General features: G+C 39.8%; 1 protein-coding gene across 1 annotated transcript in view; it reads right to left on the bottom strand.

Moving 5' to 3' along the window:
• ANO2 (anoctamin 2) overlaps positions 1 to 19,501 on the bottom strand; it is a 277,160-nt gene that overhangs the window by 135,484 nt on the left and 122,175 nt on the right. The window contains exons 10-11 of the mRNA XM_084878468.1: positions 7,921 to 8,055; positions 3,174 to 3,334 (exon numbers count right to left, since the gene is read on the bottom strand). Coding sequence (XP_084734594.1) covers positions 3,174 to 3,334; positions 7,921 to 8,055 — 296 coding nt within the window. The remainder of the gene's footprint in view (positions 1 to 3,173; positions 3,335 to 7,920; positions 8,056 to 19,501) is intronic.

The raw sequence follows: 19,501 nt of genomic DNA, 5'->3' as shown, positions 1-19,501 counted from the left end.
GAAGGCATCTGAGCCGAGTCTTGAAGAGCAATAGCATTCAGGCAGTAAAGAAGATGTGGCGAGAGGAAGGATGCCCTATCCACCCATTCCTCACCTCTACTGAAACTTTCAATGGCTATTTATGGCCTAAGTTCTCTCTGGATACTGAAACCCTGTATATCTGGCCAGATTGACCTAGATCCATTCACACCATTTATCAACATACACCTTATGCCTGCATTGCTGCTGACACCATCTCCTCCCTGTCCTCTTCATTCCTAACTTGTGCAAATTGTCCCCTTGTCCTATACTACTACCCAATGTCTACCTTCATCCTTTCTTGACCAGCTCAAGTCCCACTTCTTTCATAAGATCAAACTCAAGGGTACCCACTCCTCCACACTCCTACTGCCCTTAAGGTCTGCTGTCTGGAAAGGGAAGGGATATGGCCCTCCTTGAAGCCGCCCATACACCTCTACACATGATAAGAATCTGGGTGCCCTTCACTGTATGCTGCACTGGACTGTTGGCTGCCATTCAGGTTTATAGTAAAGTAATAGATCTGTAAACTTTCTTGACTTCTAGATGCCTGTTTACCTCGGGCACAGCACACAACTGAGCATAACAACCATGGACTGGTTAAATATACAATTACTTAAAGCTTCATTTGCTTTACTTGGTACAATATGACAGTGCACTGATCTCTATGTTTTCTTCTAGGACTAGCGGATTTTTCATGTAAGTGCATCCTGACCTTCCAACACTGGCATCACCCTGGGGATGCAATGAGACCAAGAAGGATGTTACTCTTCTCAGTGCCTGAGGAAAATTCTGCAAGGTCCATGAAGGATAGAAGTCAGACAGTGAAAATCGGCAAGAGATACAAAAGAGTCATTGAAAGATGAGCCATGAGGACAAGGGAGGGCCAAACAAACACCGATGAAGAGCTGCTCAAACTTCCTGGTGCATATTATGTGCCAGGCACTGTGCTAAGTGCTTTGTACACATATCTCACTCACTAGTCACAGAACATTATGGGACAGATATTACTTCACCCATTTTACAGATGAGGACAATGATTCTCAAGGGTTAAGTGTTGTGTCCCACGTTACATTGGACCTTGGGTATTAACTTCAGCAACCCAATGCTAGATTCACATTAGATTGCTATGGGAGCTGCACATTAGCCAGTCCCCTAAGTAAAAAAAAAAAAAAAAAAAAAAAATTTATAAACCCTGTCCCTTTTCTTTTTAATAGGGCTTCAATCTTTTTCCAAAATTCCCTGGAGTCTGAGGCCAGAACAGCAGAGAGGCTAGAGTTTGAGGCCAGAACAGCAGAGAGGCTAGGCCCTAAGACTCCAACCAGGTTTCTCTGTCTAGTACCTTCCATGAACCCCCTATCTCAACAATCTGCTCTCCCACTCCACAATAGCCTGAGTCTCTTTCTGTGGAGAACCACTTTTTCTTCCCAGCCTTATTCTTGGCAGGCCTGGGCCCTGGCCCAGGCCCACCCAGCAAAGCACCACTGATCATAATAATCATGGTAACAAGAAGCATTATTATGATTTTTAATTGTAACATGTAGGCAATCATGCCCAGGGGCTCTTGGCTGCTGTTACTAAATATACAATCACATAAAACATAGCAAGGCTGTTAAAAAGACAAAACCAAACTCTACCTTTTGCCAGGAAGCTCTGACACAATCTCACCCTTTTTGCTTTCCCTACACTACCATCTGAGAGGAAGAGAGAGGAGCCAGGGATGAGGGTAAAAAATTATTAGGCTCTCGGGAGGGGTGAGAGGTACTTGTTCATTACAGCTATTGAGAGAGAAGAGGCAGTTGTTGGGGCTTGAAAGTGGGCAAGTAAAAATGAAAACCAAGTTTCTCTACAACAAGGAATTAAGCAGCTCACCAAAGTTCTTAAGGATCATGGGCCCAGTGTTACTAAGCTACAGCTATTCGATCACCATAATAGCTACAAAACAAATCAATGGCATTAGGATTGCAACATATCAAAATATGAATGCACATTCTGAATTCCAAGTCCATTCAAGTGGATTTGTGAGTAATTACAATGATGCCCTTGCTGGATGAGGAGACAGAACTGCCTGACTTCCCAGGTAACAAATTTCAACTTCCGTCTGTTTTACTGACCATTCGTGTGAATATTTTCAGAGCTTTATGGTCACAAGTGCCTTTTCCTCCTGCCTCAGTCTCATGAACTGACCACTGCCTGTATGTTCTGGTTTGCAGCTGTTTTCCCTGAGAGTAGAATGGCCCTGGAAGTTGTCGCTGATGGCCTAGGAATATGGAAATCTTTCTAGTCTGGTTCTATCTCCACCCAAGTAGTCTGTGATCCAATTGGGAAGCTAAGGGCTTGCATATCCATGATGAGTAAAAAGCAGGTGGCTACTCAAGATGGGCTGAAACATGTCGACTTAGTCTCTTTTTTTAATACACGTGGGTGTGCCTTCTTGGAAATGCTCAGTTACCACAAGGTTGTTATTCCAATTTATCTCAGTTTGTAAAAATACAAGTTTGTGTGTGTGTGTGTGTGTGTGTGTGTGTGGTGTCAGATGGCTATGGCCTAGAGAAAGTTTATTACCCTGATACTCTGGGATGGGCGGGACAGAAAGGAGGAGAAAGACAATGAAGGAACTCTTTGTTCTTTCCTTCACAAATCGCTTCACAAAGTGGAATACTGAAAACACCACTGTGGTATTAAGTAAAATCTCTACAGTCTATACTCATGGTATCCTAGAAATTACACTGAACCTAGAGTCAGGATACCAGGTATAGGCCCTTTACAACCAGCTAACACTGTGACCATGGACATGATTTTGGGCAATAGCTATGACCTTATATGTCTTAGATTTTCCTGGAGGTGCATTATGGCTGTGCTATGAGTTTTTTAAATATTCACTGATTCAAATTTTGAATAAATCATACATGAGACTAATACAAGATTACTATTACTGTATTTTTAAATATATACATGATAATATCCCTAGTTCTATTTATATATATATATATATATAAGTAAAAGAGGTAAACCTATTATCCCTAAGATACTTCTTGAGATACAAGGACTAAATGCTAAAGAAAATAAACTGAAGGATATGGCCATTAGAGCCTGGTCACTGTGCCTATTTCAAGGTACTGCTCATATAAGTGAGTCTCATGATAGCCACTTACCCCACAGAGCCATGAAGATGGAGAAGAAGACAGTGGCAGGATTGTCAAACAGGTGGCTGGCCCGCGCTGTACCACAGGCTGAGCTGAGGTTCCAGTAATCACAGGCCTTGTCACACAGGGGACACATGGTGAAGGCGTTCTGCTGGTCACACATCTCTTTGCTGCAGTAGACAGAGGCTACTGGGTCAGGTGGAGCTCACACAGGACCCACCCCCAAACAAATCACCCCCAAGACATCTCTCACTTCTGAATCCATGGCTGAGCTTATCAATGCCATATATGAGGTGTGTTAAAGAAGGGATTGGATTTTTCACTTTGAGAGTGTTATTCTTCTGTTTTGTCAAAAAAAAAAAATAGATGGGCCACCTTTTGAGGTATGGAGCCCACACCATTAGAAGTGCCCCAACAGAAAGTTAGTGATCATCTGTCAAAGATGTACACTGAAAGATGGCTTATAAAACCCCCTTCAAAATGTGTGGAGTGTATGAGGTTGATGGGCAGCACCAACAACTGTGAATAAATCACCCGCCTGAACTTAGATTTCATCATCATCCAAGCATAGACTGTCTTCTTAAACCTACAGGCTGTCTTTTAAATGTGTGACACTGGTCACAAGCTCTTTCTTCTGGAAGAAGAAGCTATGTGAAGAATGGAGTCAGATCTGAATTGGAAGACTTTTACTAAGTACATCTGCATTTGTAGAATGGGGATTAATAACCTCAACCTAATAAAAATTATCATGACCATGAAATGGGATTAGGGGAAATGAAAGAATGAGGTAATTTTTTCCAAAGTCTAGATTCTATGATCTTCAAGAGAGAAGCATGAGTCAAATAACCATCGCCTATATTCTAACTGATTCTCAGTACATTTCTATTTAATGGACTGATGAATATATTTGAAATTCCATTCCTTCATTAGGTGATTAGCTGAATCCAATGAACTTAGGCTCATATGAGTGCTTATAAATAAGAACCAAGGAACTACCAACCCTAACTGGCCTCCTAATATCTCTCCATACCATATATTGGCAGGAAAAGTAATGAACTTATCGTGCTGGTGTGTGATAGTCCTCCTGGGGAATGGGTAGAAGGTTAGGCTTTTGGTTTGGAGGAAAATGATGGAGAACTCAAGATTTCATGAAAATGAAGCACTGGGGAGGTAGGGGACCCCACACTGGAAACAACAGCTGTTTTCTCCAGAAAGAGGCAGCAGAGGGAGCTACAGAGCATGGCTGGCAAGTGGGAGGCCACTGCCAGGGTGAATAAGCTGGTACTCTGTGTGTGTTAAACAAGTGCTTAGATTTAACCCAAAAGTCAAGGGATGTCTGGTTTTGGCTTCCTTTATTAAGAAGTCGAAGGATTTAACTGAGGGCTATCACTCTCTGTCAAATGCCAGCTTTCACGCTCACTTTGAATGAGCTATTAAGTCCACAGCAGGGAAAGGCCCATGTGAGAGAATGGAAACTAGGTCTCTGAGGATAAACCTTGGTTCCTCCACTGACTTGCTGCTAAGCTCTCCACTGGCAAGTGTCAATAGCAGTGACTCATTCACATCCACAACATTAAAGAGTAACATCTTGTTAATAAATTCGGCTGTGCTAGCTTCACCTGGGCATATTCTTTTTGTTCACTCGAGAGCCTGGTTTATTTCAAGTCTTCTGGGTTAGGTAAGTGTTCGCTGTGTAGTTGAGAAGGAGCTGGCTGTTTTCAGAAAGGAGAGGACCCTCTTGGAAAACAAATTCACACAGAAAATTGTTGGTTTGTATAAATTCTAGTAAAGCGCTGTGCTTTGAAGCTGTGTCTGAAAACATCTGAGTAGGGACTTTGTTCTTTAGGGGATTTTTTTACACACAGGTTGTGGGGAGGGATAACCCTAGTCACCCTAATGTTAATCAAATCTAGTCAGTGCTAAGAGGTCAGGAATGAAAAAGTATTAGCAACCAACTTTGTGCAAAGCATTTTGAAACTTAAGTGCTATGTAAATTACTGGTTTTAAAATTAGAGTACAGTCAAGTTATCAATCATTTGTATAAAATTACAGATACTCCCCATATCATTTAAATTGGAAGTCAGATGTTTTGTAGGTATTGATGGTTGTTTTTGGTTTTGGTTTTGAATGCAAGCAATTTGAACACAATTCTGAAAAAATTCTACCTCAGGGTGACAATAAAATGACTGAATTCTCTAGAAAAGCTGAAAGATGAGGGAAGCTCACCTAGAATTGAAATCATGTCTAGATTATTCACTGGCTGCATAATCTACAGATTGCTAGTTAGAAGCAACTGTGGCTATAAATCTACTAGTGTATTTCTTCAACCTATCATTTCTCTAGAAAGCATAGGTTAATGTAAAAACCTAGCGTGAGTGGTTTTCTCAATGAGTGACTCATGGCTCACAGGTTGGGTGGTACAGGACTGTGCTAGCAGAAAGAGAGGAGGTGCAATGAAGCAATTATTCAGACAGAACATCTGTTATTAAGGTTCAGACCTAAAGTAACCAATTTTTTTCCAATATGGTTTAGATTAATCAGCTTTTTAAAAATGCTCCAGTCTTTCTTACCCATGTAAGCAAATGCCTAACAAATGGAACCAATCCCTTGGTGAGCAGAGGAAAGTTCTATAGATGTATCATGCACATATGGAATTATTACTTACAAATGATACTTGTATCTCATATATCAAAGTTATTGGCAATAAAAGGTACCATTTAAAGTTCCACGTAATATAAATTTTCTGGTTTTGATTTTGTACTATAGTTATAAAAGATATAACCATCAAGGGAAACTGGGGAAGGGTAGATTGCACCTCTCAGTACTATCTTGGCAACTTCCTACAATGTGTTCAAAATAAAGAGATTTTAAAAAGTGATACATAGGTAGTAACTTCCCAGCTTAATGCCAAAATTAGAAACCTCTGAAATAATCCCAGGAATAGTGCAAGTTTTTAATTATGCTTAGGAGTGGATGGTAGACACAAAGTCTGAAAAAAAATGTGAATTTATTTAGATTTAGTATTGGGATTTGGAGGCCATTCCTTTGTTAATAGGAGTGATATTTTATGAGTTTCCATCAGGCCCAGAGTTTGGACTTTTGATGGGTATACAATTCTGATTTAAGAACAGTGCTTTAAACAATTCTTCACAATATAATTAATTTTTTCTATCATTTATACCTTCTTGATTTGTCATGTCTTATCACAAATCTGAAAAAGTAACAATCAAAATTTCTATTTTTAAGAGTCAATTTCAAACTTTTTGACTATGACCTACAATTTTAAAGTCTTTTATATTATATTCCAGTAGGAAAAAACATACATATCATCTTCTTATAAACATACTCATACAATACTTATACTTTCTTTTTGTGATGAATAATAATATTACACATCATTCTACTATATCTTATCTTCTTCTAGTTCACTTAAAATATAACCATCAAATTGATTCCATAACTCACAAATGGGATGCTACCCATGGTTTTTAAAACATCATACACTCTGATAGGCATCTACAATGATAATAATCACATTTTACATGCCTACATATATGATATGTGCATGTGCATGGATATATGTCTTTGCAGCATGTACAGATGATAGTCAATTCCAGCTGCTCACTGTCATATGTATTCCCATATGGGCACAAGTTCTAAGTCCTGATGTGGACCAGCATACTGACACGCCACCCATTATACTGGCATTGGTTCTTTAAGCACAGTATAGTTATTTCTAGTTTTGATCAACCTGGGGTTCAGCTCTCTAGGGATCACAACTGAGCAAGAGAAGTATGGAATCCGTGTTTTCTGAAAATGCATCAGACAAGGCTAGTTGAAGTTCTTGACTGCCAAGGGGAATATGAGCTCTCTGGAAGATTTCACGCGTATTGGAAAAAGCAAGACTTTGGAGCAGCAGGAAGCCAAATCTCATCCCTGACAATTAGTAGTTGTTGAGGTTGAACAAGTTATATGATCTCATTTATCGTCAATTTCTCCAACTCTTTTAGGCAAAAATAATAACTACCTTATATAGAGTTTACAATGTTTATTTCTACAGCATCAAGGAAACTAGTGCCTAAAACCACCTAGCACCATGCCTGGCACAAGTCATATTGGCTCTGCTCTGAACCCAGAGGGCAAAGAAGCACTATTTTTAAGTGCTTACTTTCTTTGTAGGCTTTCTCTTTCTCATAAGGACTAGATTTTGTTCCATTTCGTGGTTCTCCAAGAGCTCCACCATGGGAACTGTCACCACCTGTAGTTTCTGACTCCTGAACCAGAGGCCTTCTTCAGTTCCAGAGCTGCCTGCTTCTACAGTCTCACAGCATTTTATCCCAACAGTGTTTGACCGAAAGACATGTGATCTTTACCCAATACCACTCAATACTTCCTGCTTGGATCTTATGGGAAAATATGGGGGAGGAGGGGTGAACCATGAAGGTAAGTGGGGGAAAGCATTTCTCAGGCACAATTTTTTCATCAGGCTTTATCCACCTGTCCAAATCAGACCTGGCTCTGGAGAAGAGCTTTACTAGGAAAGAATGTGGGTCACACCCAGCATGGCTATGAAGCCATTCCCAGAATCTGTAGCTCCCAGATCTGGCTCTGGAGAAAAGTTGTGTGTGTAATAAGGGAAGAAGAAGGATAGAGGGTGAGGACTTTGGAAGGAGATGTGTGAAATGTACTTGAAACTAAGATGAAAGTCCAAACTACTAACATGGGAATTTAGCCTTTTTCTTTAAAATCATCTTACCTGGGAATATCTTCCTCAATTGTTGCACATCCATAAAGAAACACAATCACACCAATTATAGAAGATGGGATGAGGAATGATGTATATAATCCCAGCCAAGCAAAATACAGTCCAATTTTTTCTCCAAAATACTTTCTGGAAAATAAGTTATAACACATTTTTAGAACAACATAGATGGAAAAAGCATCCTCCAGTGAAAATTAACAAAACAAAACAAAAACAAATAAACAAAAAAATAACATCATATACTTGCCTCATTTCTGTTAGTTCTAAACCTGACAATGGGTCAGCATAAATAAAAAGGAATGGAAGTTACATGAGGAAAGGGGGACCTCCGTACAAAGTTTTTTGTGAAATGAATTACATTTCATTGGAATGACATATACACACCTATCCTGGCTGATCCTGTGAAATAGCTACAAGAAGGAATTCAGCCGTAACAGCAAACAAAAAATATTTCATAAATTTTAGCATCTTCACCAGACAAACATGAATAACACATCATTTCATGAGTGCCATGAAACCCACAGAAAAATGCTTTTTGAAACTAGCTTATGTAAACAACACACGCAAATTATATGCTTGAGGATATACATGTATGTACACAAATTAACATAAACATACTCACAGAAAAATGATAAGAATAAATTTGATAAAATAGTAATAATATTTTCTTTGGCTAATAAAATTATGGGTTGTTTTTTATTTGTTTGGTTTTATATCTTTCTGATTTTTAATTCTCTACTTATTAATGAATTACTCTTATAATTTTAAAAATGAGTTTTTGAAAAGAAAATTTACCAACCCATACCTTTTTTTATCCCCAGCTCATAAAGTTAGTAAATTAGCACACTAAGACTCTAAAAAGTTTTTTCTTTAAATAAATATTGGTTATGGACACCTGATGAGAAAAATATAATCCACAGAGGAGCAGCATATTTTATTTCTCAAGTGACTCTGACATAAAATCCAGGGGGGAAATGGGAGCTCAGCCTACTCTGTGATGGAAGCATGAAGAGTGAGAACAGTGAGCAGTCTCTTGATCCACTACCAGTGGGGCTGGTCTCAGTTAGGATGCAGACAACTGAGGGGAAATGTATCACCCACCCTAATAACAAGAGAAATATGGATAATCTGTGAAATCAGAACATTTTTTGAACCCAGCAGAAAGTAGAAGCTGCAAGAAACCAGGTGAACTAAATTTTAAAGAGAGAGAAGCCTCTCCAAGGAAAAGTGAGACATATAAACAGCTCCACATTTGGCAGAGCCTGGGAGGTGTGGTCTCCATAAGCGTGAGTAAGAAGAAATAGAGAGAAAAATGTTAACTTCTGGAAGGCTGAGTGTAGGTTAGCCTGACAGGTTATAATAACTGGGAGCTCCAGATATGAGATGAGTTTGCACTCATTCCTAAGATCCTGTCCAACGACCACCACCCAGTAGTCATGAGGAGGATAATGGGCAAGTTAGGAAAATGGAGAGAGCTCCTTTAGTTCCACATACCCACAATAGCCCACCCATCTCCCAGGACCATTTCTCATTCAGATAAAAAACCTAAAGCACTGAATTACAAGGTCAGTAGTCTGCTACTGGGGAAGAGGAGCGAGGGCAAAAGGGACACCCCTCTGTGGTAAAGGGCTCCTGAAAACCGAGGGTTTCAGGAACAATGAGAACAAATTCTCAGCCCTCCATGACCCACACAAACTATATGGTAACAGCGTCCCACGGAAGAAGAAATTTGAACTCTGTGGTCCAGTGAAGGTGATGCTAACTGGCAAAATCCAAACCTAGCTCATCTTCTGACTATATTGACTCCAATTATGTTTGGAAAAAAGAAACCCAAATGACTGATAAACATATTTAAAAAGGTACTCAACTGCATTAATCATCAGATCGCCAGATAAATTCAAATAAAATCACAATGCAAGACCTCTACATATTTGTGAGAATGGCAAAATGAGAAAGAAGAAAATACCAAGTGTTGGCCAAATGTGGGGAAACCAGGACACTCACTTGGTGTTGGTGGGATGTATACAGATTGAACCACTTAGGAAAAACTGCTTAGTGGTATCTACTACAACTGATCCAACAACTCTACTCCTAAGTATATGCCAAATAGGAATGAATATGTGTGCATCAAAAGATATATACAAGAATATTCACAGCAGCACTATTTATAATAGCCTCAAGTTAGAAACTACCCAAATGCCTAGAAATAATAGAACTGATAAATATGTTGTGATATACTTGTCCATGAAAATGAACAAATTACAGGAATTCCCAACAATATGGACAAATATCACAAACATAATGCTGAACAAAAATAAGCCAGATGCTACATAATGTATATACTGTATTTATCTATATGAAGTTCAAAAACAAAATAACTGTGCTAGAAGTCCAGATAGTAGTTAGCCTTAGGAAGACAGTGACTAGAAGGGAGTTAGTGGGGTTAGAGGGGAGAGACCTTTGGGGTACTAATAATGTTTTTCTTTGATCTGGGTACTGGTTGTATGGGTGTGTTCACTTTACAAAAATTCAGCAAGCTGTATATTTATTGTATGTACACCTTTGCGTATGTATAGCATACTTTCATTTTAAAATTGATTTTAAAAAGATACCACATGTGCTATAATCTGCAGGCCAACAGATCCCCTGGAGATCATCTGTCTCCAAGTCAGACAGCATTTAATCCATGTCAGACATACATAGCTTTCAGGCCCAGTCTGTCACCATACCTGAAGAGGAGTTTTCACCTGAATGAAGCACAAAGACCAGGTAACAAAAGACAAGGCTTCCAGAGCACGGAGGCCAGCCCTGAAATGCAAGGTTGGCATTTGACCAGGCAGCCCAAGGCAGTGATGGAGGCCAAAGGATGTCTGCACCATTCCCAAGTGATCAGGTCAGAAGTTGAGCAAGAGAAGATTAGCGTGGAGCAGACGTGCCAGCGGGGCATGTTCCACGGGAGCCGGCCCTGTCAGCTGGAGAAGGGAACTTCTGTTCTCAACTCCTGCCAGGCCCACATCACTTTCCTTCCTGGTCTCACAAAAAGCTGCCAGGCTTTCCTGGCCCCTCGGGGGATGGATTAAAGGCAAACAGACTTGGGTGCCCTTAGCAGCATTATGGGCAGGTGCCCAAAGGGAAAGTGCTGAGCCTTTAATTAAAGTTCACCATGTTTGATTCTCTGAAAGACAGCCTGGAATTTCCCAGCTACTGACAGAGCCAGGCAAGCCAGCAAAGGCTCTCCTGGGTAAAACCAGGAGATGGGGGTCAACGTGGGTGAAATAGTCAATTCAAGGCTCAAGCTCCCTAGCAGAATGGTCTCCCCCAACTGAAGGCTGTCCCCACCACCATTCCCTTTACAAGGTGGGTCCGGCTGAGGAAAACGTGTGTGCACCCTTCTGATGAGAGGAGAGGGAACTTCTGATCCCCGGGGCTGTCCCCTGAGAAATTCCTAGTTTAGACCTTTGAGCCCTGCACTGGTTAAAACCCCAATTTCATTTTCTCCTGCCATTCCCCATTTGGGCTTTGCTCCAATTTCTTGGCCTCTTATGTTCCTCATACACATCACATGTCCCACCTCAGGGCCCTTGCTATGGCTGTGCCCTTGCCTGGAGCACTCCTTCCTCCGACCTCACGCTCACTTCCTCAGCCTCTGCTCCAACATCACCTCCTCAGAAAGGCCTTCTTTAATCACCCCCCTCCCAAACGTCTCCTTACCTCTCACCTTGTTTCATTTCTTTTTCATAACACTTACCACTACCTGACATTGTTTTCTAAATGTGTTGATGTTTTTGTCCATTTCTGCTGCTAGAATGTAAGCTCCATGAAAGCAGACACTTTTTCTCTCCTATTCACCATTGTACCTAGAATATGCCTGAGACATAGCAGTGGCTTAATAAGCATTTGTTTAATGGATGGCTGAATCCTCATAATAATACCCCTAATGGGGTTACTAGGCCTGTCCCTCTTCTATGTAGAGGTTGAGCACAGCTCAGAGAAGTTGAGTAACTTGTGTAAAGTCACACAGCAAACCTGACAGAATTCAGACCCCAATTCTGAGCTGCCTGATTTCAAGCCTATACGTTAACCATGACATGTGTCTCATAGGTCACAGAGTAGATGATTATGCAGATTTAAACCTCCCAGTTTGCGAAGTATTATGATTTGTTTTCAATTTTAGAAGAAAACTGAAAAGAACGCTATCAATCATCCAAAACTAAATTCTCCATTCAATGATTTACAAAATCCTATAAACCAGAAGCTCATTCACATCAAAAAGGCAGTCACAGCATGTGTTCCAATTTCTATTTGTTAAATAAGCAATACATAAAATGATTATTTAGACAGTTTCTGTTTATTAATGAGCAGCATGAGAGCTTCAAGTACACATAAGATAGTGATTAGAGACACATGCTCATGGCTAGTCCCCTAATCATTTATCACCCAGTGGTTTTGGCCATTTTACATTGTTTTCATTTTCATTCTTAAATATTGTTTGGTGTTGCTTGAGTTTTGTTTGAGTTGTGTGTTTTTTTAACTCACAACCAATCTTTAAATAAAGATGGGAACATAAAGAACATCAGTGGTGAAATATAGATGTCAATGAGAGCATAAAAATGGCATGAAAGAATTAGATAAATTTGCTTCAATGATATTCACACAGATCCATAAATGCTCACAACTGATCAATTTATTATATGATGTATAAAGATATGTCATTATTTTTTTAAATGTTAAAAGGGGGGGGGTTATTATATCCAATTGGCTCTTAGTTATTGGGAGTTTAAGATTGTCTCCAATTACTATGTATAATCAGCAGAAAAATCCTTGCAAATATAGCCTAAAACTTTTAGCTCATCATTTAGGAATGAAGGAGAAATATTAGCTAATAAACCAGCTAAACTATTTTTTTAATCCTGATGACTTTTTTTTTAATATATTTTATTGATTTTTTACAGAGAGGAAGAGAGAGGGATAGAGAGTTAGAAACATTGATGAGAGAGAATCATCGATCAGCTGCCTCTTGCACACCCCCTACTGGGGATGTGCCCGCAACCAGGGTATATCCCCTTGACCAGAATCGAACCCAGGACCTTTCAGTCCGCAGTCCGATGCTCTATCCATTGAGCCAAACCGGTTTTGGCTAAACTTTTCACTCAAACTACAAATATGCCAAATTTCAGATCATAAAAGTGTGTTTTTCTATTTTGAAACTATAATATGATGATAAATTTTAATCTATTTTTTATATATATCACTAGAGGCCTGGTGCACAAAATTTGTGCATTGGCGGGGGTGGGGGTGTCCCTCAGCCCAGCCTGCACCCTCTCCAATCTGGGACCCCTCGAGGGATGTTCAACTGCCCGTTTAGGTCTGATCCCACTGGGCAGTCAGACATCCCTCTCACAATTCAGGACTGCTGGTGCCCAACCGCTCACCTGCCTGCCTGCCTGATTGCCTCTAACCACTTCTGCCTTGTAGCCTGATGGCCCCCTAATCACTCCCCTGCCAGCCTGATTGCCCTTAACTGCCTTCTCCTGCAGACCTGGTCACCCCTACCTGCCTTCTTCTGCAGGCCTGGTTGCCCCCAACTGCTCTCCCCTAATTGTCCTCCGCTGCAGGCATTGTCATCCCAACTTTCCTTTCTTGCTGGCCCAGTCACCCCTAACTTTCCTCCCTTGCCAGTCTGGTTGTCCCTAATTGCCCTCCCCTGCTGGCCTAATTGCCCCTAACTGCCCTCTCCTGCCACCCTGGTTGCCCCTAACTGCTATCCCCTGCTGGCCTTGTCACCCCCAACTTTCCTCCCCTGTAGTCCTGCCCCCCTCCCCCCCCCAGCCAACTGCCTTCCCTTGCAGGCCTAATTGCCCACAACTGCCCTCTCCTGCCAGCCATCTTGTGGTGTTGGAGTGATTGTCAATTTGCATATCACCTCTTTATTATATAGGATTACTCAAACTAAAGATGACATTCCTCTATTTAAAAATGTATTTACTGGAATATATTTTCTTGTATAATTTAATTTAATAATATAAACAGTCTGTGCTACTTTGTTAAAAAGGAAAGGGATAAAGTTGACTTTATGTATGAATAATACTATAAAAGATTGTATGTAATGAATTTATAGTACAATAAAATATTTAAATTATAGTACATTTAAAATATTTTAGAATCATTTCTTCAAAATTTTCTACATAATATTTACTTCAAAACAATTCCTGAGGGAGTTCAGGGGATTGAACCTGTGTTGCCATGAAGGTGGCTTGTGTGAAACTGCAGACCCTTCTCCACCCAGTGCCACCAGCTCTGTGCTCCAAAAGGGTGATTTCAGTGGACTGTGTCAATCAGACCTCCTCACTGTCTGCCTGCTGGGCTGGCCAATGGGGAGGTACCAGCAGGAAATGGAAGGATGGTGGAATAAAGACCATGGGGCATTGATTTCTCCAGCAGTCCGGCCTGGGTTGGCAGCAGGGGCAGGCCACAGCTCTTCCCCGCCCCTCCCCCCTTGTGGTAGCTTCAGCACCACTCTCTCTAGTTCCATAATCACAACCTCCTCTTGATCCTTTTGGCCTAAATGTGCTACCAACTCCCTACTGTTGCTGATCCCTGAGGTGTTCCCATCCCTTGTAGATTTCCCTTCCTCATTAATTGCTTACTTGAGTGTATTACTTTTTCTTTAAATAATACAAAGTTCAAAAGTAAAAAAAGGAAATGGGAGGATTTACAAGTTTCTGATCTGTTACAATTCTCTCATTTTACAGATTAGGGAACTGGGACTAAAGGACATTACCAGATTTGTCCAAAATCACCACCAATAACTAGGCAGAGCCACAAACAGAAACCAGAGTTTAACATGGGGAAAATAAAGACTATACATTGTTATGCTTGTTAGAAGAGTTGTATGAGTTAACATATCATCAATTGCTTGAAACAGCACTTGGCACATAGTTGCACCACTTAATATGTAGTCAATTCCTTGAAATAGCATTTGGCACATAGTAAACATGCAGAAATGCTAGCTATCATTATCACCACCACCACCATCATCATCACCATCACCATCAGCAGCAGCAGCGTGCGCTAATTCTGAACCCAGTTGAGAAAATAAAGGAGATAAAGAATTAAAAATATGCAATACTTCTTGTATAAATATTCTAAAATTAATCCCATTTGGTATATGGAGAAACCAAAGCCCCCTTCAGTATGATGTAAAAGAGGTTCTGGGGTTCATGATGTGCTAAGAGCCCAGGGTAAATTCAGCCCCCTATGACCCCCCTGTTCAGCAAACACCCTGCACAGCTGTCACAGAATGGCCCTGCTTCAAGGTCCCCCAGCAAGTAGGTGCCACTATTAAATGAAAATGACCTTCATCTCACTGAGTTAGAAATATCATCTGAGACAGCACAAGGAAAGTGCTTTTAAAATTCTAAAGCAAAATATCCCAGCACAAGTTATTGTGGCTTCCTTACTCCACATTTTTCCAAAAAGAAAAGAGGCCAGAGATTTTAATAAAAAGAGGTTGAATAATTGTTTTGACTTTGCTGTCCCATAATGTGTATAAGTGACAGAAAAATAAATAAACCTTCTCCATATGAGAAAAGAATTGTTCTTCAGTGTTCTCCAATATTCTCAAGGGGAAGAAAGACCAGTACTATGACAGGTATCAATCATGCCAATTTTATGTTAAAAGTTTGATGAAGAAATGTCTTGATGCAGAATAGAGCATTTACTGAAAGCTCATGGACAATGTTGGTGCTAATGTTTTTGAAGAACATTTGATGCCATGGTAGAACCACGAAGAAAACCATGAATTAGAACCTAGCCTCCCAAGCTATATCTGTTCTTCACCAAGACATGGCCATAGCCATCCTGATCTCTATAGCCTCTGTTTCTCCCTTAGTGTTTATACATGTGAAGTCTCAACTCTGGTTGTTTTTCTTTCAAGTCCTAGGTTAATTCTCACTTTAAAATAACTATGTTTGATCTGTCCTGGAGCATTGACCTTTTTTAGATAACTCTCTTCTCCCAAATTTGCTCCCTTCTCATCCACCAAGGAAGGGAAGAAGAGCACCTATATGCTTTTTACATACATAAATAGTTTAATCCTTACATTGTTAGTTAGGACGTTATTCCCTCAACTTGCATATAATGAAAACAAGCCTCAAAGTTTAATCTCATGCCCAAGTCCACATTTAGTTAGCCACACATCTGAATTTCCAACCAAAGTCTATCTTGAGAGTCTTTGATCCTTTTCACTAGCCCACTATTTTGCCAATTCTAAATCCTTTCTTTCCACTGCTAATTGTACCTCTCTCATCTACCACTAGAATATGACTAATGGACAAGAGAATAGGAATAATTGTATATAACGCACACACATACGCACAAAGAAAATACAAAATGGGAAAAATCTCCATTGTCTCATCTTGATCCAGAAGATCACTATGTACCCATGAGTCATGTTAAAAATTATAGAAGAATAAAAATAAAAAACTTCCAAATTGTTTTTCCAACTATTACGTATTAGTCTGAGCACCATAAATCTTTTCCTTAGTCAGAATAGTTTCTCCCTCTACTTTCATCAAGGTGGACCTCCTTTGCCTCTGAGAATGTCTCCACTACCTTAGCTGCAGCCTTTGGTGTGGTGAGCAGAAAATGATAGTAAGGAACTAAAGAGCGTGGGATCAACACTTTGATATAACAGTGGTTTGAAAAGCTAATACCATCTAAAATATGTCCTCACATACCCTGGTTGAGAGTAAAGATTCTTAGGCTTGCCAAGGCTACGTAGGAGACTCTCGAAAAGTCTTCTTCAAGCCCATCCCATTTCTCCAACCAAATTGTGTCAATCAGACCTCCTCAACCCCTCACCAGCAATGAATACTATTGATAGATATGTCTTCATAACTTACCTATTACATTCTAAAGCTTAGTTCCTCTGCATTGTACTGCCGCTTGATTTTATAACCAATGACCCTAAAAATCCGCACCACACTTTATAGCGTATAGGTACCTTCACACACCCTGAAGGTCACAGGTTTAAACAACTGGCCTAAAGCCAAGCACCTATGACAGAAGATGCTGAGACTGATGCTATCTTTGCTTTCATTGCCTGAGTTCATTCATTTCTACTCTTTTATTATTTAAGTGGTTGTGTCTTATCTCCCCAGCCTTACTGCAAGCATCTCAAGGGCTTATATTATCTTTTTCTGTCCCCTCCACCCCGGGCATTATACATGGCTCTGTCCTTTCCCAACACATGATGAATCCTTGTTGAATGCATGAATGATGAACATGTGAAGTGAGTACCTCTGTGAGTCGGGTAATGGTAAGAAAGCTTCAGATGATTTGCATGAAAGCCACTTAGCAATAAAGTCATCAGAGGCAGCACCAGTCTCTGTGCCCAGGCTCCTGATTCCCTGGAATAATGTACATATGGGTAGCCTTTGTTTCCCCATGAGCTTTCTCCCAGCGTATTTTAACTTAAGGACTAGAGGAAAAGGGACTTCTTTGAGCTTAGATGCTTGGTGCCTTCTTCTCATTGGTTTACCAATGTAGAATCCTAGCAGAACTTGAGGCTTAAGTCAAAGGTTATATGCTTTCAGATCACTAGCATAGATCCTGAGCTACCTGAATACAGAACAATGCTATAACCTGGAGGACCATTCCAAAATTTGAGGACAGATACTCCAGAATATGGCAGACCCCAAAGAATTCAGTTCCAGATCTTAGGAAAAGTTAATGAATTCCCTATCCAAACATTAACCAAAGTTCTTTCAGAACTCTAGACATATGACAGCAAATGCATGAGGTATAAATATCTCTTAAAATATGCACACAAATAATTGAGGTGAAAGAAAGGAAATGAGCCTAAAAACAATCAGATGTGAAAACTGGCATGAGCATGGAAAACATAAAAAAAGCCATCAAAATTATGGAGTTCACAGGAGTCACTTAGCTTTCACTTAAGGCACCAACCAAGAATCATCAGGATTGCAGATGGTAAAAGAAATGGTCTCTAGATGAGATATGAGGTTATGGTAGCAATAATCAACTATGATTATTGAGGCTCCAGAGAGAAGTAAAGATTCAATCATTTATCTTTTTATGTTGAGTATGCAGAGAAGGAAACAAGGCCTTAGGGATGAAAGTAACAAGAAAGAGGTAAGAGAGCAGTGTCCCCAGGTGAACTTGATCCTCTCAGAACCTGGCATGTGGCAGCATGGCTGAGAAGATGGAGAGACTAATGTGGAACTTATAACAATATCTCCTAAGTCATCCAAAGGCTCTTTCCCAACAATGCTTTCTTATTACTTCAGGGTAAATGCATCACAAACATATGGATTTGATTGTATTTCTCCACCCCCATCTTCCTCTCCTCATGCCATAAAAACACATACAGATTTCAAAATGAAAAGGGAAAAAACGAAAGAACAGCCAGGGACCAAAATGCATAGTATGGTTTTAAGCAAGCTTGGAACATGTTAGGAAAATAATTATCTCTGGTCAACAAATCCAAATGGCAGTGGCACCCATCCATCATTAACACTGACAGCCAGGAAAATAACTGCAATTAGTGGGAGCAGACATGTGGTCTGCCAGTTGGGACTAGAAAGAAATGACCTCCAGAGGTCTGACACCTCCATGGATAAGGTGACACATCATTTCCCTGCAGTTTTAAGACCAATGTGTAGGGGTGAATCCACTTCTGTCCTCAGACTTTATCAAAGGGTTGGTGTCCAGCTGTTCTCCATCTTTACTGGAAATGGAACAAAATGGCTTCCAATACAGTGGAGGGAATGCAATTTCAACATCAAAAGGAATGACCACTTGTAATTCACTCTTACAACAATGCATATTAATTGTATGCCTATAAATCAATCTATTTACAAATATTTATTGAGTGCCTACTCTAATAAGGGCTGTATCATGAGCCAGACTCTAAGCTGAATGATTTTCAAATATTATTCCAATCCTCACAATAGCACTAAAAGATATGTATTATTAACCCCATTTTATAGATGAAGACTGAAACACAGAGAAGTTAGATGCATTTCCAAAGATCATAAAGCTAGGAAATGGAATGTGAGCAAACTCAAGTTTATTCAATTGCAAATATTTCCCTTTATTTTCTTGAATTTCAGCTAAGTTCTGAAGGAGATTCTTTGTCCCTGACCACCAAACTACACATCATTTTATATTGAATAAATGTTGAATGAATGAATGAGCATAAATGATGGGTTTTAACCACCAATGCTCTTATACCATATTTCATTCATTTAAACATTCACCTCTTTTAAGTATTAATTATATAAATGTGCATCTTACAATCAGTAGACTCTAAGAATCAATGAAATATGATCATCTCAAACCAAGACCAGTTTCACATGAAAATGTAATGAACAATACAGGACAGTGAGATACTGTGATTTGCTATATAATACATATATATATATATATATATATATATATATATATATATATATATTCAGATGACCAGAATATATTTCTCAGATATACTTCAGCCACAGTTCCTGGCTCACAGCTTCCAAACGCCTGGGAATTTCCTAAGGAGAGCAGCAAT

Source organism: Pipistrellus hanaki (genome assembly GCF_964339955.1).
Source record: "Pipistrellus hanaki genome assembly, chromosome: 3".
In the NCBI taxonomy this organism is placed as follows: domain Eukaryota; kingdom Metazoa; phylum Chordata; class Mammalia; order Chiroptera; family Vespertilionidae; genus Pipistrellus; species Pipistrellus hanaki.
This window is presented reverse-complemented; position numbering and strand designations above follow the sequence as displayed.